At 44.1% G+C, this 22,163-nt stretch overlaps 1 protein-coding gene across 2 annotated transcripts in view; it reads right to left on the bottom strand.

Moving 5' to 3' along the window:
* Positions 1-22,163, bottom strand: part of LOC145344208 (protein O-mannosyl-transferase TMTC2-like) — a 190,134-nt gene that overhangs the window by 54,033 nt on the left and 113,938 nt on the right. For both annotated transcript variants that reach the window (XM_080191174.1, XM_080191175.1), the window contains 2 exons: positions 3,447-3,532; positions 1,116-1,300 (listed from right to left, as the gene is read on the bottom strand). In XM_080191174.1, coding sequence (XP_080047300.1) covers positions 1,116-1,300; positions 3,447-3,532 — 271 coding nt within the window. The remainder of the gene's footprint in view (positions 1-1,115; positions 1,301-3,446; positions 3,533-22,163) is intronic.

Here is a 22,163-nt window from a genome sequence, read left to right as displayed (position 1 = left end):
AGATTCACCACCCTTTGAGTGAAGAAGTTCCTCCTCAACTCCGTTCTAAACCGCCTCCCCTTTATCTTGAGGCTGTGCCCCCTAGTCCTACTGTCTTTTTTGAGCGGGAAGAGTCTCTCCACCTCTATCCTATCCATCCCATTCATCATCTTATACGTCTCAATGAGATCTCCCCTCATTCTTCTAAACTCTAACGAGTACAAGCCTAGTTTATTCAGCCTCTCCTCATAGCTCAATCCCCTCAACTCCGGTATCAGCCTAGTAAACCTCCTCTGCACTCCCTCCAGCAAGTCCACAGATCCTTAAAGGTGGCAGCACAGATGGAGAAGGTGGTGAAGAAGGCATATGGCATGCTTGCCTTTATTGGGTGGGGCATAGAGTATAAAAGTTGGCATATGTTGCAGCTATATAGAATGTTGGTTAGGCCACATTTAGAATACTGCATCCAGTTCTGGTCGCCACACTACCAGAAGGATGTGGAGGCTTTGGAGAGAGTACAGAAAAGGCTTACCAGGATGTTGCCTGGTATGGAGGGTCTTAGCTATGAGGAGAGATTGGGTAAACTGGGGTTGTTCTTCCTGGAAAGAAGGAGGATGATGGGCGAACTAATAGAGGTGTATAAAATTATGAAGGACATAGATAGGGTAAACAGTGGGAAGCTTTTTCCCAGGTCGGAGGTAACGAACACAAGGGGTCACAAGTTCAAGGTGAGGGGGGCAAGGTTCAACACAGGTGTTGGGGAACGTATTTTACACAGAGGGTGGTGGGGGCCTGGAATGCACTCCAAGCAAGGTGGTTGAGGTGGACACGCTGGGATCATTTAAGACTTATCTAGATAGCCACATGAACAGACTGGGAACAGCGGGATACAAACGAATGGTCTAGTTGGGCTCATGAGCGGCGCAGGCTTGGAGGGCTGAAGGGCCTGTTCCTGTGTTCTTTGTTCTTTGTAGCTGGGATTCTGCCGTCCAACTGCAGTGAAATGCACCAAATTCTACATTCACGCTGGCAACTAGGGTGTACGAGATCAGAGAATCCCCACCTATAGGTATGAAGGGTTCAGGAACCAAGCAGAATCCACGGAATTAAGTTGTACTTCTTACTCTATTCCTTACCTCATGCTGTCCTTGTTCGTGCAGGAGTTTGCCTAAGTTGTATAAGCAGCTCGTTACTGAACTCCTGTGAGTGTGAGGGTCTTTGAGGTTTTCATCTGAGATGTCAGCACATATAACAAAGGTTCTCTTGGCTTCTTCTAACCTGCCCTGGTTCATTAAGATAATCCCAGTGTTCAAGTAGGCAGCTGCAAGGAAAGCAATAAAGAATAAACAGCAGTCAGACATGTTAATTAAGCACAAGGGATATGTTTCCTATGTGACATTTGTCACAAAAGTTTGGAATCTCTTTTGGTAAGCATTGTCAAACATGGTACCTATTACTAGAATATCAATATCCCTTAAAATATGAGTTTAAGTGGCTCTATTCATCACAGGCTTACACAGAAACATAGAAAATAGAAGCAGCAGTGAGCCATTCGGTCCATCGAGCCTGCTCCGCCATGCATTTTGATCATGGCTGATCATCAAATCCAATATGCTGATCCCACCTTTAAAGTTTATTTATTAATTAATTACAAGTAAGGCTTACAGTAACACTGCAATGAAGTTACTTTGAAATTCCCCTAGTCGCCACACTCCAGTGCCAGTTCGGGTCAACGCACCTAACCAGCATGTCTTTCAGACTGTGGGAGGAAACCGCAGCACCCGGAGGAAACCCACACAGACTCGGGCAGAACATGCAAACTCCGCACAGACAGTGACCCAAGCCGGGAATCAAACCTGGGTCCCTGGTGCTGTGCAGCAGCAGTGCTAACCACTGTACCACCGTGCTGCCCCATTCTCCACCCTGCATATTAAGTTTAAGTTTATTTATTAGTGTCACAAGTAGGCTGATATTAACACTGCAATGCAGTTACTGTGAAAATCTCCAAGTCGCCACACTCTGATGCCTGTTCGGGTACACTGAGGGAGAATTTAGCATAGCCAATGCACCACAGTCTTTCAGACTGTGGGAGGAAACTGGAGCAGCCAGAGGAAACCCTTTAGCCCCAAGAGATATATTTCTTCTTGAAATCACACAATGTTTTGGACCCAACTACATTCTTTGGTAGTGAATTGCACAGATTCACCACTCTCTGGGTGAAGAAATTTCTCCTCACTTCAGTTCTAAAAGGTTTATCCTTTATCTCCAAACTATGTCCCCTAGTTCTGGACTCCCCCACCATCAGGAAAATTCTTTCTGACTATACCCTGTCCAATCATGCTAGAATTTTATAAGTTTCTATGACTTCAGTTGAAGTGAGATGACATTGAAAGGTAAAACTTTGCAAGATGAGCCAATAGACCTCGTTATAAACTCCTGTATGAAATCTATTTCTAAGAGATTCTGTGCATTTTGACTTTCACTTATTTACTTCTGCCAGCTGTCATCTCCCAAACTGGGTGGGTCAGTAACCTAACCCCTGGATTCACCAAAGCAACTGGCCAGATGAGTGGGTGGCACAGTGGTTAGCATTGCTGCCTCACAGTGCTAGGAATCCATGTTCGATTCCTGTCTTGAGTAATTGTCTGTGAGGAGTCTGCACATTCTTTGCATGGGTTTCCTCCAGCTGCTCTGGTTTCCTCCCACAGCCCAAAAGATGTGCTGGTTCAGTGCATTGGCCATGCTAAATTCTCCCTCACTGTTCCTGAACAGGTGCCAAAGTGTGGTGACTGTGAGATTTTCACAGTGTCTTCACCGCAGTGTACATGTAAGCTGACTTGTGACACCAATAAATAAAGTTTAAAAACTTTAACTTTTCTTGGACTCTTTCTAGGGAAATGCTTGACTCACTAATGGCCTTGCCTAGATCCAGAGCTCGCTACATTGAGCTGTTGCGAGTGAGTCTTTGGCCTTGTATGATGTGGCGTGGCCATTGGTACAGCACCGCGAGCCATCAGATGGAATCATTATCTGAGAATATATACAGTCCTCTATTCAAAATGTGGTTTCTGCCTGGGCCTTTTTATTGTTTTGAATGCAGGATGGGATTTTGAACAGGACCATATGGGAGAATTAAAAATACAGAAAATCCAGAACCATTTCCAAATGAAAAAAAAAGTAACTGACGACAAAAACTATTTTCAGCTAATAGAGCAAAAACTGGAGTGAAGTCAGGCTTTCATCACTGTTGTGAAATCAAGTTTTCATCACTATTACTGCAAAGAGAAATAGCCATAAATTACCATACTGACACTTTAATTGTTTCATCATAATGAGTTTTGACCAACTCACATTTGGTTTGTTTTAAATTAAGACTCTAAACCTGGATTACGTGGCTATTTTGTTAAACAATACAACTCATTAGCTATTTTTCACAGTGTTTTCAATAGCGTTAGACGGTTACTTACATGCCAGGGTAGGCCTGCTACCAATTGCCAACTTATAATAATGGAGGGCCTCTGAGAAGCGGTCGTTTTCCTGCAGCAACAGCCCTCTAATGTAAGAGAAAATGTGTTAAAATATTTGATATAATTGATCGAGGCATTAATGACGTAACAGTGTGCTTAAGGAGTGAATCTGTCATTTGGAGAAGGGAGGGTTTAAACACAAATGCTATCACTCCCCAACCCCCAAATCATAGGAGAAAATATTCCCTATGCAATACACAAATAACGACAGCGGCACTTCCTTTTTTAAACTTAGGTTATCAAACTCGGCAAACAGAAAGACAACATTTGATGATCTTTACAATGGTCATTCTCGGGAGAATTTGAAAGCTGTGTTCTTCTGACTGCTTGTGTGTTGACCTTGATCCAGATGCCACTGTGGCAGAAGGTAATTATTGTCACCGATGGCTATAATCTGAGGAACGTGCACCTGTCTTCAGTGGCACAGGTCTCAAAAGACCAGGCGTGACATGTTTCTCTCTTCACTTGGCATCTGCCTGCCTCCACGCTTCTTTTAACAGACACATTTTGGGCACCGCGAGATTCTCACCCCAGCCAGGCAAGGGTTTCAACTGAGATTCAGGTCTCATGATTTCATTCAGACCCCAAGTACATTTAATCGGCAGCAACAGGGGAAAGCTGCACCAAAGGGTCCAGATCCAGAGAAAGATCTGGTTTTTTCATTTTGTGACAGGTTCATAGAATCTCTGCAGCATAGAAAGAGGCCATTCGGCCCATCGAGCCTGTACCAACCACAATCCCACCCAGGCCTTAGTCCTGTAACTCCACATATTTACCCTGCTAATCTCCCTGATGCCAGGGTTAATTTAGCATGGCCACAATCATCTTAACCCGTACATCTTTGGAGTGTGGGAGGAAACCGGAGCATCCAGAGGAAACCCACGCAGACACGGGGAGAAAGTGCAAACTCCACGCAGGTAGTGACCCGAGGCCAGAATTGAACCTGGGTTCCCAGCGCTGTGACGCAGCAGTGCTAACCGCTGTGGCACCCATAAGGCATTTGATCCAGATGCCATTCTTCGAAAGTCAGGAAGACCTTGATACAAACTGCTCACAAATATCAATTACTGTTGTCATTTCAGTGCAGACCCCTTCCAATGACAGTTCAAGACCAATATTGTTCAATATTGTTGTTACCTCCTCTCTGTGACATGACTTTTAATGGTCATAATAAGAATGTCCTTGCTGAAAGAATTCTGTTCAGGGAAAAGAAAAGGATGTGCTAAGTGCAGATGTATATTTATCTGCAGGTTTGCCATTTTTTCAAAAACATATACTTTCACTGTATGTGGGTGTCATTTTTTATTTTGTGACAGGTTCATAGAATCTGTACAGTATAGAAAGAGGCCATTCGGCCCATTGAGTCCATACCGACCACAATCCCACCCAGGCCTTAGTCCCACAACCCCACATATTTACCCTACTAGTCCCTCTGACACTAGGGTTAATTGAGCATGGCCAATCAACTTAACCCGCACATCTTTGGAGTGTGAGAGGAAACCGGGGCACCCAGAGAAAACACACACAGATAGTGACCCGAGGCCAGAATTGAACCCGGGTCCCTGACGCTGTGAGGCAGCAGTGCCAACCACTGGGCCACCGTGCCAGTTCTCATGCATCTGCTGCCCTTTTCCTTCTAGATGGTAGATGATTTGGAAGGTGCTGTTGAATGAGCCTTGGTGAGTTATTGTAATGTAGATGGTATGTACTGCTGCCACTGTGGTGGAAGGAGTGAACGTTTAAGGTAGTACCATTTTTAGCATCAAAAAGTTTGGACCATTGCAATTTTTTTGCGACCATCTCTGCTATCCCTCTTCCCTTGTTATTTTCATTTGCACTGGCACCACAGCGATACTGGTACAAAAGAAAACTAAACTGTTGCCTCACATTCTCTTCCACTTCCAAACTTGTACCACACTAATACAAAGTTAAACCTCAAAACTCTTGTGCATGAAATATCAGGGCTTCCTCTTACTCATGTACAAATTCAGAATCAAGCTGTCAAAGGCATTTGGATCAAAAGTCGGAAACAGTTGCTGGAAGGAAGCTTTCAACCTACGCCATCCTGTCGTTCTGTATCACAGAGTGGGAGTCAGCTTTATAGTTCATTGCCAAGGTCAATCACGAAGACCTCAGTGAAGCAACTTGTAGCAGATTAGACAGATACACTGACTTGGGATTTGAACAGCAAGATAGCTGAAAGCATGCCCTGCTCTACCCTGTGCTGGTTGTTTCTCCACATTGAAGGTAGGGGTCCGGCACCCAACAGTTGAGGAAACGGACAGAGGAAATCAGCTTCAAGGATCAAAATCTGGAGAACACTTGCTGACAAGTGTAGAAGCAATGGCTGGCATAGTTGCAGCAGAGAAATGCTCCATATCAAAAATGTCCACTTAATTTTGTCCCTCTGCAGAATGTGACTGACCTGTAGGTGCCTTCAGCATTCTCTCTTTTTCTAACAAATGTCTAGCCTCTATGACATTTTTGTCTTTTACTTCTACCATGACTACATGGAAGAAAATGCAAGCAGATAAGGTTGAAAGGTTACATTTCCAATTGATAGAATGCCCCTTTGATAGAGCACAATGTCTGTTCAGAAGAATTGTATGGATGCACTCATACATTCGATGATTAGTCACTGCTGTCAACATACCAGGAGGAGAGGTTCCTCATAACTGTAGTTTTCATAATGATGAGGGATCAATCACACGCTTGTTGGTTTTTTAATTACCAACTTGTGAATCTTATCCCTTGCAGGAAGGGGAGAAATGAGCAAGTCTTTCTGGGGTCAACGTAGCTCCACCATGACATATTTGTTTAAGAAGGTTCAGAGACGAGTTATCCTCGGTGCCAGACTTAGCAACCGGATGCTTTTTATCGTGAGGTTCCGTAGACTGCAGGGCAAGGTTGGCAATTGGTCAGTCTTCCTACTTCCCTGACAGGACATTTTTAATCTGTGGGGATGAGATTCTTCATGCTCGTCTCCAGATTATGATGCTAGCCAGTTCACGAATGGACAAAATGGCCATGGCTGAATAAAGGATGGGAGGCCCATCAGTGATTTGTGAAAGTGGGTTGTATAGTTTCAGCCTAACAGAGCAGTTGGCAGCTAAGACCTGTTGGAAGGGGGTCCTACTTGTGAGGTGGGATGGAGAGGGTGTGTTGATGGTGGATCAGAATAGCCCAAAATAAATCTCTGATACAAAGAAATATCTTTTGGAAGAGGCCTCCAGTAATCCCTTTAAGGACTATACAACGACATGGGATTACAGTCTAGGCTAACATTGCACTGCTGAGCCCTGTATTTATCCAGGGTTCTGTCCTTTGGGCAAAACATTAAACCAATGCCCTTCTGCCCATTTGTGTGGTTCAGTTGAATGTTTTAAAAAATCATGGCATTATTTGAAGAAGAATAAGGAATTTTGTTCCTGACAGGATCTGTCCCTTCAACAAAACACAGAGGCTCCAGCGGCTGGGTAGAAACAGTGAGGATACTCAACTAGTAGCAAAGCCTCCTTCACTCAGCTACCCCTACTGAACTGGAGCCATGGATACAGCTCAAACGATAATGAGATTTCTCCTCCATAATGGTCACTGCATTGAGTCCAGTGAAAACTATTGTTTCTTGCATGCTATACAGACAAAGCAAACCATTCATAGAGTACATGAGGGAGACAGAAAAGACAGGGTGCAGAATGTAGTGTTACAGTCATAGCTAGGGTGTAGAGAAAGATCAACCTAATATAAGGTAGGATCTTTCAAAAGTCTACAGCTATGAGGAACCCCTCCTCCTGGTTTGGTGAGAGGAGTGAATAATCATCTAATTTATGAGTGCATCCATACAATTCTTCTGAACAGACACTGTACATGGGCAGCACGGTGGCACAAATAGTTAGCCTCACAGCACAAGGTACCCGGGTTCAATTCCGGCCTCAGGTGACTGTCTGTCTGGAGGCTGCACATTCTCCCCGTGTCTGCATGGGTTTCCTCCAGATGCTCCGGTTGCCTTCCACAATCCAAAGGTACGCGGGTTAGGTTGATTGGCTGTGCTAAATTGGCCCTAGTGTCAGGGGAATTAACAGCGTAAAGATGAGGGTTTATGGGAATAGAGCCTGGGTGGGGCTATGCCCTGACGAGTAGAAGAGCCACTGCAGTGAGCACGGAAGCCCAAGGTGCAGGCCTCGGTGCAGGTGCAGATCTTGGTGGTAGAGGCAAATAATCAAGCAAGAACTTTGAAGGCCGAAGTGGAGAAGGGCTCCATGCGAACAGCAATTGAACATAGGTCAGTCGGTCCTCATGCAGACTTGATGAGCCAAATGGTCTCCCTCTGCACTGTAGAAATTCTATGATCCATCAAAGGGGCATTCTATCAATTGGAGGTGTAACATTTCAGCCATATCTGCTTGCATTTTCTTCTATGCAATCATGGCTCATCTCTCCTTCTTCAGTTCTGTGTCCAAAAACCAGGTCCAACCCATAGCAATGTGACCTCCACCTCTGGTAGAGCAAGGAGGCCAGTCTCAAATCCTCTGCTACTGGATCAGGAACTGAACCCCATGCTGTTGGCCCCAATCTGATTCACACAAGTCAACCAGCCAACTGGCTCCTCAAGGAATGCAAGCTGCTTTGGCAGTACACACTTTTATATGCATATTGTAGTATAGAGCTATGGATCATGATGGCAGGGCCTCAAATTTTCTTACAATCACATAGTTGACCAGAAATCTTTCCCACTCTTACCACAGGCGTGTTTTGGAAGGACATGTTGATGCTTCATTTGTTTGGCTGTGTTGCAAACATGGCCATCCTGATGTGGGACCTAACCTCTGGCTCAGAAGCAGGGATGTTACCCACTGTGCTGCAGTCCATGTAAACAAAATTGAAATGTCTTTTCATAGACTTCTCTTACACTGGCAGCAACAACCTCTGCTGGTGGGGCTGTCATCCTTCCAAAGCTGCAGACCAACTGGGTGTGCAGCCTCTCAAGAGCCCACTCACTGTCCTTAGCTGGATGACGGACACCAAGGCAGCCAGTAAGAAGGTGGCCTCCCAGAAGACAGTGCCGGTGGGAACACTGTCAACAAGTGTGAGATCAGGAGCTAGAAATGGTTTTGAGCCACAGCTATTTTTAATGATTTTGAGATTGTGCCCAATGTGTGCAAAATGGTTGGTGTTTGCCTGCACAAGTCAGAATAATTCCTGTTGTGTATGAACAGCTTCTTCCCTCAAACTTTTGAGTGAACTACTTATATTAAGTTGATCTTTCTCCGCACCCTAGTTATGACTGTAACACCACATTCTGCACTCTCTCCTTTCAGTCTCCCCTAATGTACTCTATGAATGGCATGCTTCGCCGGTATAGTGCGCAACAAACAATACTTTTCACTGTATATCAATACATTTGACAGTAATAAATCAAAGCAAATCAAAATGCCTCAGAATATAATAAAGTGCAATATAAATTCCACTCCTCTGCCTTTCATATTTGCGTTAAGTTCTGCGAAAAGTAAGTCTAAATTTCTCCCTCCTGTTGCCGAAAGCTTCCCAGTTAAAATGCAGGGAAACTCTGGGAACAAGAGTTGGTGGGGGGTGTGCGGTTAGGGGTTGTGGGGCAGTGGGTGGAGGGGAGAAGAAATTTCTGCAGAACAATCTGTGACATTTCTCAGCAAGAATCTTAACGAAAAAGTGTGTCTAAAAAAAACTACACGTGCACAACACATTGCATTTTAATACATTCAGTGAATTGTGCATTCTTTAAAAAAGTGTTAACATATTTTTTGGACGTATGGCCCAGTGAAATCACTTAGAGGGCAAGAGGCAGCATAAGCTGACAGCTGTCATGTTAAATTATTACTTGTTTAAAGCTAGGCAGTGTTTATAATAGAGATCTGTGTATTTAAAGTCTCATTGTTTATAGTGACATAAAGGAGCTGAATCTCTCAGGGTTTTTTCTTTTATTTTGGCTTTTGCAAATTATACTGATGCCACAGCAAAAAAAAACATTCTAACTTAATGTGCGTATGCTTATTTATATGTAACCTGGAACCTGATGTGAGACTGTGCCTGTCAACATGAAACCCGCTAGCATGACACATGACTGTTCAACACTATGAAGCCTGCAGTCTAACATGGTCCACCAATATGTAGCCCATAACTTGACATCTGAACATGCCTATTGAAGAAGCCTATGGCCCAGTGAATATATACATCGTGCTCTCACTGCTGGAGTTATCTTTATCCCTTTGGGACCCAAAGCCAGAGGAGTGAATTCGATGGATTCACAAGCAGAGAATTGAGAATTCACAGAGTGAAGAATGAATGTCCAGAGACAGAAAGGAAAGTAATATTTATAGACAGTGGGACAGACACAGAGGAAAGTGCCTGAAGTCAGTACGTGAGGAGCGTCCGTCAAAAAGAAGAACGGGTTTTCACAGACAGAGAGATAAGGAATATATACATATGGGGGAAGGGGGGGGGAAGGATTCATAAATAGAGGTGTCACTTTTCCACAGAAAGGTGAATGCTATTTGTACTATTGACAGACAAAGGATGTATGTAGACCGAGATGTCTCTGTTTGACTCTGATCTATGATTTTCTAGTTATGGAGGATGTGCCAGTTAATTATGTTGGCAGCCCTAATATAGCACTGATTGTTGAAACAATTTGTTGAAAACATTAAGATGCCAGAAAAATAGGAAGAAGTGACTTCTTAAATTTGTGTTCCGTGCTTCTCACGGCAACAAATTATCACATGGAAAGAACCCCCAGCTCATTCATTGAAAAATAATCATTCAGATTGTCATTCTGTGTGTTTAAAGCATGTCGTTCTGCGTGTTTAAAAGAAATCAGTATTCCAGTGATTATTACAACAGTAACACAGTCTTCTGTAGAATGCAATCCTATCATCTGCTTTAATAACAGGAAGATTTTCTGGTCCTTCCTGCCAGTGGAACTTTCCATCCCTTCCAAAGGCAACCCTTTGGTGGGTGAGCCAAGCAAAATGTCGTAAAGCATCTGCAGGAATCATAGAATCCCTACAGTGACTGAAAGATCCCGCTGGACACCAGTGGCAAAATGCCTCCGCTATTGGAAAAGACGCCACAGAGGGCAGGAACCAGGAAGTCCCATCCATAGGGTGGAACTTTCCCGTCTAGCTCACCATGGGAATCGTAGCGGGCTACATGGTCCATGCAAAAGTCCATTGACCTCAGGTGGGATTTTCCAGTTTGGGGTGAGTGCAGCCAGAGACTCTTCCCCAGTGTTTCATTCTCATTCATTCTCGGGATATGGCAAAGCCAGCACTCACTAATCAATCCGAATTAATGAACAAGATGGTGATGAACTGCCTTCTTGAGTTGTTGCTGTCCATGCATAGATGCACCCACAGTACTGTTGGGTGAAGAGTCCCACAATTTTGACCCAGTGCCAATGAAGGAATGGTACTCAGAATGGTGTGCAACTTGGAGGGAAATTTGGGGATGGGAGCTTTTCCCTCTGCCTGTGTCTTTTAAGTGGGTCTCCTCCAGGTGCTTCAGTTTCAGTTTAGGTTGATTGGCCATGCTAAATTGACCCTAATAACAGGAGGATTAGCAGGATAAATGAGGGTTAAGGGAATTGAACCTGGGCGGGATTGTGTTGGTACAGAATCGATGGGCCAAATGGCCTCCTTCTGCACTGTAGGGATACTACAACCTATGACAGATTTCACAACTTTGGCAGGTGCTGTCAAAGAAACCCAGGTGAGTTGCTGCAATATACACTGTGGCCATGATGTGCTGGTGATGGTGAATGTAAAAGATAGTGAATGGGATGCCAATCAAGCAGGTTACTTTGCCATGGATGATACCGAGTTTCTTAATTGTTGTTGGAACTGCATTCAAGATAAGTGGACATTATTTAATCACACTCCAACACCTGTACCTTGTAGAAGGTGGAGAGGTTTAGGTGAGTTAGGAAATGAGTCATTGAGCTGCTCTTGTCACCATTATATTTATGTGGCTGGACCAGTGAGATTTCAGATCATTGCTAACCCCCAGGATGTTGAAGGTAGAGGAGTCAGTGATGGCAACACCATTCAACATCAAGAGAAAACGGTTAGGTTCTATCTTGTTGTAGACAGTATTTGTGTGACGTGATTGTTATTTGCCACTTATTGGCTGAAGGTCCAAGTCTTACGTCATCATCAGTTAGTATCCCCACTTCTGACCTGGTGGCGCAATTGATGAAGTAGCTAAACGTGGCTGAGCTGATGACTCCGCCCCAAGGAACTCCTGGAGAGATGTCCTGGGCTGAGATGATTGGCAGACAACAACCAGAATCATCTTCCCTTGCATTGAAAGAGGCAGTGGAGGGTTTTCGCTCTGATTTTCACCGACTTCCATTTTGCTGACGCTACACTTAGTCAAATGTTACCTTGTTGTCAAGGGCAGTCACTCTGACCTCACCAATAGACAACTCTTTTGTCCATATTTAGACCAAGGCTGTACCAAGGTTTGGCACCAATGGTCTTGGTGGAACCCAAACTGAAGATCAGTGAGCAGGTTATTGGTAAGTGAGGTGCTGGTTGGTAGCACTGCCAGTTCTCCCTTCTATATCTTTGCTGACGGTTGAGAGTCTGATGAGCAGTGATTGGCCGGAATGGTTTTGTCCTGTTTCCTGTGAACAGGAGAGGCCTGGGAAATTTTCCATTTTGTCAGTCAGATGCCAGTGCGGTACCTAAGCTGGATTGGCTTGGAGAGAAGCAGAGCTAGTTCTGGAGCACAAGTCTTCAGCACACCATACAGGTGGTCGAAAGCCCATAGCCTTTGCTGTATTCAGTGCAGTCAGCCGTTCCTTGATACAACATTGCAAATCAAATTGGCTGAAGGCTGGTTCTGTAATGATAGGGACCTCAGGAATAGACTGAGATGAACAATCCACTCACCACATCTAGTTGAGGATGGCTGCGAATGCTTCAGCCTTGCTTTCTGCACTCAAGCATCAGTCTCCATTATCGCAAAGATGAGGGATATTCTTGGAGCCTCCTTTCACCACTCCCCATCATTATATCTAATTTTGTGCCACCATTCACAACTAGAACTGGCAGGACTGCAGTCCTAATTTAACATGCTGGCTATGAGACAACATAGCTTTGTCTAGAGCGTGGTGAGTAATTTAAAGTTTATTTATTAGACACAAGTTGACATGACCGCTGCAATGAAGCTACTGTGAAATTCCCCTAGTCGTCACACATCGGCGCCTGTTCGGGTCAATGTACCTAACCAGCACGTCATTCTGACTGAGGGACGAAACCAGAGCACTCGGAGGAAATCCACGCAGACACAGGGAGAACATGACCCAAGCCGGGAATTGAATCTTGATCCCTGGCGCTGAGAGGCAGCAGTGCTAACCATTGTGCCACCATGCGGGGCCAGTGGTTGGAATAGATTCATTTACAGGTATTAAGTAAATAAATAGATAAATTCCTGGGATGAAAGAAGCAGAAGGATTGAGTTAGATGGTGGGAGGAGGCTGGTGCAGAACAGAATTGCACAGAATGCTCTATCTCTGTGCCGTAAATTTGGTGTAATTATATGATGTTTTTTTAAAAAAAAATCATTAATTAAATACAATCAAATAATTAGATCAGCTCTAATGGGTTTCATTGACAAGCTGCAAATATAAGCTCACAATGCCATGGAACAAAAGTGTAGTGTAATTAAGGCTAATGCCTTATTTAATGGTAATGTAATTAAGAGGCTGCAGAATCCTGTCAGCCATTTGAAGTAGTAATGACTACACTTTATACTGATAGCAGTTAGCCAAATCCCTGTCAAATTTGGCTTCTGGTGTACACTATGCAGCCTCCTATTGGATTTTCCTCCGGTGCTTCAATGCTAAGCCTGCCAACATTCACCAAGGAAACAATGCAATGCAAGGATCTTTTTTTTTAAAAGAAAGAAGAAATACAATCTGTTATGAGTTTCCACAGTTCATAAGTAGAACATGATGTCACTTGGGCAGTGCAGCACAGTTAATAGAAGTTTCCGGCCCCTTTAAGAAAAATAACAGCCATAACGCCTTAAACTGAAAAAAAAAGTGAACAATAATGTTAACTGCGTGTCCACTTGTTTGCAATTCTTTTCTACTGCAATTGAATTTCCATAACTAAGAATCAACAATGCCAGCAAAATACATATCACTGCGAAAAAAAATTCAAAGCAGATGCATTTTTGTTTGAGGTTATAACGTGGTTTGAATCAAAAATTTTGTTTCAGTGCTAGGGCCCCATACATGTGACAGTACTGTTGATTTTATTCTACAGGAAGAAGTTCCAACATTGTGTGTATACAGTCGGTGAAAAGGGCTGTGAATGATCAACATCTTCATATTGTTATTCAGGGTAAAAATAAGAGATTGCTGATGTGCGAATGCAGGAGTCTGACACAAGATTAGCTCAGAGATAATGGGACTGGGTGAGGCAGACAGTACTGGGGTGGAGGGGGGCCGGGGGGAAGATCTCTGTCTACATCAACAGGGACGAAATAGAAAGGGTCAAGTTTTTAGGTGTCCAGATCACCAACAGCCTGTCCTGGTCCCCCATGCCGACACTACAGTTAAGAAAGCCCACCTCTACTTCCTCGGAGACTAAGGAAATTTGGCATGTCCGCTACGACTCTCACCAACTTTTACAGATGCACCATAGAAAGCATTCTTTCTGGTTGTATCACAGCTTGGTATGGCTCCTGCTCTGCCCAAGACAGCAAGGAACTACAAAAGGTCGTGAATGTAGCCTAATCTATCACGCAAACCAGCCTCCCGTCCATCGACTCTGTCTACACTTCCCACTGCCTCGGCAAAGCAGCCAGCATAATTAAAGACTCCACACACTCTGGATATTCTCTCTTCCACCTTCTTCCGCCAGGAAAAAAGATAAAAAAGTCTGAGGTCATGCACCAACCGACTCAAGAACAGCTTCTTCCCTGCTGCTGTCAGACTTCTGAATGGACCTACCTTGCATTAAGCTAATCTTTCTCGACACCGTAACTATGACTGTAACAATACATTCTGCACTCTTTCGTTTCCTTCTCTATGAACGGTATGCTTTGGCTGTATGGCGTGCAAGAAACAATACTTTTCACTGTATACCAATAGATGTGACAATAATAAATCAAATCAAATTAAAGATTGGAGGAAGCAACTGAGGAGCACAAGGGATAGGGAGAGAAGAGAAAAGTTGAGGCAGTCGTAGCACAACAAGCCCAATTGCAGGGAAGCAGATTAACTGAGTCTAGCCAGTTAAGTGTGTGTCTGCTTTTACCTGTCAGTTCCCTGAGGCCCAGGAAACCCTGTCAGCCTGGGCTCAATTTAAAACGGAAGGTAAAGGGCTAAGCATCTGTGCGCCAAGGCACGTTTTGTTGAGCAAATGGTCACACTTAGTTTTTGCTATGGAAGGAATTTGATTTTCCTCTGACCCAGTGCCATTTTCCTCTGGCTCTTTTAGAATAAAATCATAGAAACCCTGCAGTGCAGAAGAAGGCCTCCTGGCCCATCGAGTCTGCACCGACCACAGTGCCACCCAGACCCTATCCCCATAACCTCATGTAGTCTCCCTGATACTAAGGGGCAATTTAGCACGGCCAATCAATCTAACTCACACATCTTTAGACTGTGGGAGGAAACCGGAGCACCTGGAGGAAACCTACACAGACACGGGGAGAACATGCAAACTCCACACAGACAGTGACCTGAGGCCAGAATTGAACCCAGCTCCCTGGTTCTGTGAGGCAGCAGTGCTAACCAGTCAGGGACATACATAGTGCCAAAGGCACAACTACCCTCCCCCATTGAGGCCATTTGAAATCAGGGACAAAAATCAGATTTTACCTCACAGACCATTTCTGTCTCACAACGCAGGCACAAAGCAGGCCAGCTGCGAAGGCTCATGAAGAAAGTGGGAGGCCAGTCGGGGAATCAGGAAAGCCGGTCGAGGAATCAGGAATATTCTTTACGCTAAGTGTAAAATAGCTTCACACTTTCAAATAGCACCATTCGGTGCGTCATTATAATATATGTGTGTGATTAATGCAGTGATTCCTTTAAAGATAAGCTGACTCTTTCGTTGACTGACCTTGTATCTTTGTTCACATCCATTGCAGTGATTTATTAGTGGAGAAAGCAGGATATGCAGTGACAACTGTTATAAAATGGCCATACCAATATGTTTTTTACTGGCTTCAGTTGATGTTAAATACAAACTGATTTTAACACTTGGAAAGTATCAGGGTGCTGGGTCAGTGCCCTTCTGGGGTGCTTCATTTTGGGAGTTCCCCTCATTCATGGAGAGATTCCCCATGCCCATGTTGGGATTGGGATGGGGGGCGTTGCCCTTGTACGTTTTAGAATTTCCGTATGCATGGAAGGAGGGGGTTCCTCTTCTTCTTAAAATTGGAGGCCTTGTTATTTTGCAGTCCTACCCTGTCACCACGATGGTGTGAGTCACGCCTCCATTTTGATTTTGCAGAGTGCCACACAACGTGGCGAGAAAAATCAGTTGTGCAGCTGCCGTGCCGATGTCGGTTTTCTTGCCTCAGCCAAAACTCAGTGCGAAAATGGAAAATTTCTGCCCTCAAGTTCAGGACAAAACCACTGGTCATTTAAACGAGCACAGAATAATTAAGGAGACCTAACAAGCTTCATGAAGGGACAATCATGTGTAACTAACTTGCTGGATTTTTTTTTTGAGAGGTTAGCAGAGAAGATTGAGAAGGTTGATGTGGTGTACACGGATTCTCAAAAGGTATCTGATACACAGAATTGTGAGCAGAATTTTTTCTCATGGAATAAAAGAGAAAGTAAGCATTTGAGTTAAAAATTGGCTGAATGATAGGAAACAGATAAATGGTTGTTTTTCAGATTGGAGGAAAGTTTGTAGTGGAGTTCTCAGGTGTCAGTGTTGGAACTCTTCCTGATACATATTAATGACATAGACAGAGGTGATCTAGGTTTGATTTCAAAATTTGCAGACCATGCAACAAATCGGAAATGTTGTCAGGATGATGAGGGTAGTCTAGAACTTCAAAAGGACAGAGAAATATTGGTGAACACGATAGAAAAGTGGCAGATGAAGATCAATGCAGAGAAACGTGAGGTGATGCATTTTGGCTGGAATATGAACACAGCATAGAATACAGGGATGAAATAAAATAACTTTAAAGGAGGTGCAGGAACAGAGGGTCCTCACTGCATGTGTACATAAGTCATGGATGAAGGCAGACCAAGTTGAGCCAGCAGTTAATAATAATAGTACTTTAGACTTTATTATCAGAGCACTGAATACAAGAATAAGAAAGTCATGTTGAACTTGTATAAGACAATAGCTAGACCTCATCTGGAGTTCTGTGTACCATACATCTGTGTACCCAATTCTGGGCACCATACTTGAAGAAGGATGTAAAGGCATTGGAAAGAGTATAGCGGAGTCTCAGAACAATGATTCCAGGGATAAAGAACTGTGGCTATGAAGATAGACTGGGGAGGTGGGGACTATTTGCCTTGGAGAAAAGAAGGCTGAGAGGACACTTGATAGAGGTAGTCAAGATCCTGAGGCTTATGATAGGGTGAACCATGAAAAACTGTTCCCACTATAGAATACTGTGCACAGTTTTGATCCCCTTATTTAGGGGAAAGATACATTATTATTGGTGGCAGTCCAGAGGAGGTTTACCAGGATGATCCTGGGTATGGAGGGACTGCCATATGAGGAAGATTAAACAGGTTGGATCTGTACTCAGTTCCAAAGAATGGGAGGTGATATGACTGAAACATAAAAGATTTTCAGGAGGTTAGACAGGGTAAATATTGGGAGGAATTTTTCCACTCATGGGAGAGTGTAGGACCAGAGGGCATAGTCACAGAATAAGGGGTTGCTCATTTAAGATGGATTTGAAGAATTTCTTCTCTCAAAGTGTGATGAATCTTTGGAACTATTTACCCCAGGAAGCTGTGCAGTTTGAATTCTTAAACATTTCCAAGGCTGAGATTGATAGGTTTTTAGTAGGGAAATTAAGGATTATGGGGATAAGGCAGGAAAATGGATTTAAGGTGGGTCAGATCAGCCATGATGTAATTAAATGGTGAAGCAGGCTCAAAGAGCTAATTGGCTGACTCCTGCTCCTATTTCTTTTACGGTGTACTAACTTAGGAAGCCCAACTGGAAAGGAACATAGTTTATTACAGGTTACAAAGTAAAACCACAACTGTGGTGTACAAACACTAGCCCCTACCTGGGATTACCATTCAGCAGGCCCAGTCCTGGACCTGCCTTATAAATGGCTCAGGTAATGAGCTCCAGCTGGGCAGGGCACTATCACTAAGGGAACTTATACTCAACGCGACCCACAAGGAGATCAATCAGTGATTCCCATGGATCTCAGTGGAGGTTTTCACATATGGTCTATGGTCACCCAAAAGAGCATCAAGAGCTGGAGGCACAGAATCAAAATAATGGGCAAAAGAAGTAAAAGTGATGGGAGGAACAATTTTTATCACCCAGAGGATAGCTGGAGTCTGGAACAAACTTCCTGAGAGGACGGTGGAGGAAGGTTCGACTGAGATATTCAAAAGGGAAATGGATTGCTATCTGAAAATAAAGAACACAGAAGGTTATGGGATAAGGTAGGGGAATGGGACTGGGTATATTTCTGTCTCAGAGAGCCAGTGCAGACTCGATGGGACAAATGGTGTCCTTCTGCCCAAAGGCTCAAAGATTGGTGTTGGAGAAATGGCTTTTGATTGAGGGGCAGAGGCACCAATACAGGGGAAAATGAGGCCTGTCCTGTTGTGACAGTCTTCACCTGTACCATGCTGGGGATCAGTGTCCTGATGGGGCGATAGAGAAAGGTTTGAACAAAATAGTGAGGAGAAGGTTTCATTTGAGGGGAGATGTGGTAAATCAATGGGAAATATGAATGCGGAAGTCTTCCAGTGCCCTGCTGGTGGGGACTCAATGGTGGACGGGTGGGGAGAATTCCAAGAGGCCCAAAAAATGGGTTTCACACCAGCATGAATTTTGAGAGGGGTTTTACAATGGCACCTGCCACGGCTGATCTGGAATCCCACTGGAGGCTGAATCCCGCCAATAGGATGTAAATGAAGGCCCGACTGGAATCCTCCTCCCAGACCTGATTCTCTGTTACGCCAGTGGGAAAGCACAACGATCCAGAACTGTCTGGACCAACATGGCGTGCAGAACCCAGGACTCACCTGAACAATACCTGAGACTGCCTCCAGAGCTCGAGGTGAAGGCCACCAGTGACTCTGTACCCTGGAACACCACAGTGAAAGAGGATATTAATTGCATTAGCAGTTTAAAAAAGATTCACTCAACCCATTCCTGGGATGAAGGGCTTATCTTCAGAAGAAAGGTTGAACAATGGTCCAATACCCATTGAAATGAGAAAAATCAGATGTGATCTTATCGAAAAATATAAGAGATCTTGAGGAGACTTGACAGGATGGGTACCCTCCTCTTATGGGGGAGAAAAGAGTGAAGAAACATGGTTTAAAAGTAAGATGTTTCCTTTTTAACGTGGAGATGAGATTTTTTTTTCTCAGAGGCTCATTAGTCTGTAGAATTCACTTCCACACAAAGCACTGGAGCCTGGATCACTGAAGTTATTCAAGACTGAGTTAGAATCAAGGGTTACTGGGGCCAGACAGGCATGTGGAGGTGAAACCAATATAGGTGGAGCAGACACGAAGGATTGAATGGCTTATTCCTGCTTTTAGCTCTTATATTTCTATGTTTCTATGACATGGAGACTTCCAATAAATGGTGGGAGGTTAATTTTTTTCTAAGGAATGTAAAATATTTTCCACGGAGGATACAAGAGGATAGGCTGGTATGGAGGGGTGGGCTGATATGGCGAGGGGTGGATGGGGGGGCGGTTAAGAACACAAGAACATAAGAAATAGGAGCAGGAGTAGGCCATCTAGCCCTTCGAGCCTGCCCCGCCATTCAATAAGATCATGGCTGATCTGATAAGATCGGGGGGGTTCATGAAGGTAGCGATGGGTAAGAATTAAGGGGCTTTGAAACGTTTGCAGGAGCTAGGATACTGTGTTGGAGAACTCAGACAGGCCTCCAAAGGCACACTCCTCAAATGCACTGCAAACCGAACCCGGTGTGAAAAGATATAAAAAAAAGTGGGTGAAGTCACACACAGGTTGGGTCTGCAGTTTGTCAGCTGCAAAAGTGCAGTTGCGTTTTCGCATGACCAGAGAAAGATTCTGCTCAAAACCTGAGGTATAGAATCCCCACAGTGCAGAATGAGGCCATTTGGCCCATCGAGCCTGCATTGACAACAATCCTATCCAGGCCCTATTCCCTTAACCCCAAGTATTTATCCTACTAATCCTCCAACACTAAGGGGCAATTTAGCAAGTCTAATCCATCTAACCTACACATCTTGGGACACTAAGAGTCAACTTAGCATGGCCACTCCACCTAACCTGCACATTTTTGGACCGTGGGAGGAAACCAGAGCACCCGGAGGAAACGCAAGCAGACATGGAGAGAACATGCAAACTCCACACAGACAGTCTCCCAAGGCCGGAATTGAACCCGGTCCCTGGCACTGTGAGGTAGCAGTGCTAACCACTGTGCCACCCCTAAATGCAACCTCAGAATATTTAAATAACTGGCTCATCTCATGGAAGTGGATGGGTCACCTGTTAATAATCTAAGTGGCTGGGTTAAAGGCAGGTTGTATTCAGGTTAGAAATTTTTGTCATTTTAACATCGCACCAGACCCAAATCAGCCCATTTGCAGTGGTTAAACTTTCCCTGATTTGCCGAAATTTTATCGCCTGGCCTGCCCAAGGCTCGTAAGATCCTGTCCGAGGCCAACAGAGAATGCCGATCTGCGAACCTCACCTAATTCCGGGGCAGGCAAGGCGGTAAAATTCCTGCCATTGTGTCTCTGTGTCATGTGGCATGATGCTGTGATGCAATCTCCCCTAACAGGCTGAAGTTTCATTTTTTGTGTGCGTGTTTACACAATATATGTGCATTTTAATGATATGACAGCCACTCTACCAGATAATGCTCATCAGTATGGCGAGAGGAAACAGTTTTGAAGGAAGATGAGTTCGCACTTCAAGGCTTGGGACACTTAAGCTCTGCTAGCTTATCTGAGAATCATCTTTGCCTACAACTGAAGAAATGCACAAAAATCAAAGTAAACAAGTTGGAGTGTCACATAATCCTGAGGCTCAGACTTGGGAGAGAACCTCACTTCTTCTGACATTGGATCCCAATGATGATCCTTTTCAGTTAAGTTATTTTACAAGACGTCATGGCATGTTTTTGAACAAGCAACAAAGATATGGCAGCTTATATGTCTTTTTTACAGCAGTTAGAATAGAATTATTTTCTTGTGGCTGCTCACATCTCCATACAAAAATTGAAGACAGATGGAATTAGCTTAATGGAAAATGAATGTTGACTTGTAAAAGTATATTTCTTCTCCAACAGAATTCAATGAAATTCTCAGTCTTATTCTCCATATCTGCACCATGTGGGAATGAATCTAATAGGTGAGAAGATAGATTTGGCATAAAGCTAGAAAGCTAAAAGCACTATGGCCAGAACTTTATACTGTTCATGTTGGCAAGATCTTCTGGTCCTACTAGCAGCACGCCCCGTGTCACAGGTTTCCAGTCAGCATGGGGTGAAGTCAGTAGGAAATCCCATTCATATGGCAATTTATAAAACTCAATTTCCTATGTCCTCACTTTTACCAAGTGCCTTTCACCCATTACCTCTGAGCTTTCATGATCAGTCCCAGCAATGCCTCGCTTTTTAAACTCCCATTGACTGCAGTGGAACCAGAAGATCCTGCCACCAGCCACAAGAAAGGTGCTGTGAGAAGCCAGAGAATCCACATTAAGTTTTTATTTCTACTCAATCATGGGATGTGAGTGTCATATGCCATACAAGCATTTATTGCCCATCCCTAGCTTAACTTAATTGAGGCATACAAGATGATCAGAGGATTAGAAAGGGTGGACAGTGAGAGCCTTTTTCCTCAGATGGTGATGGCTAACACAAGGGGACATAGCTTTAAATTAAGGGGTGGTAATTATAGGACGGATGTCAGAGGTAGGTTCTTTACTCAAAGGGTAGTAAGGGCATGGAATGCCCTGCCTGCAGCAGTAGTGGACTCGCCAACTTTAAGGGCGTTCAAATGGTCATTTGATAAGCATATGGATAATATTGGAATAGTTTAGGTTAGAGGGTCATTGGATTGGTTCCACTGGTCGGCGCAACATCGAGGGCCGAAGGGCCTGTACTACACTGTAATGTTCTATGTTCTAACTGTCCATGAACAGAGTGGCTTGCTAGGCCATTCCAGAGGGCACTTAAGAGTCAACCACATTGCTGTGGATCTGGAGTCACATGTAGGCCAAACCGGGTAAGGACGGCAGATTTCCTTCCCAAAGGGACATTAATGAATCAGTTTTCCGACAATCGACAATGGTTTCACGGTCTTCATTAGACTTCAAGGGTGGGACTGTCCGGTCAACGGACATTTCCATGGTCTGCGCCTCACCCGCTATGACTCCCGTGGTGGGCGGAACGGTAAAATCCGGCCTTAATTCTGGATCTTATGGAA

Source organism: Carcharhinus amblyrhynchos, chromosome 6 (genome assembly GCF_965287045.1).
Source record: "Carcharhinus amblyrhynchos chromosome 6, sCarAmb.v2.hapA, whole genome shotgun sequence".
NCBI lineage: Eukaryota > Metazoa > Chordata > Chondrichthyes > Carcharhiniformes > Carcharhinidae > Carcharhinus > Carcharhinus amblyrhynchos.
The sequence above is the reverse complement of the archived record's forward strand: the minus strand, read 5'-3'. Positions and strand labels throughout refer to the sequence as shown.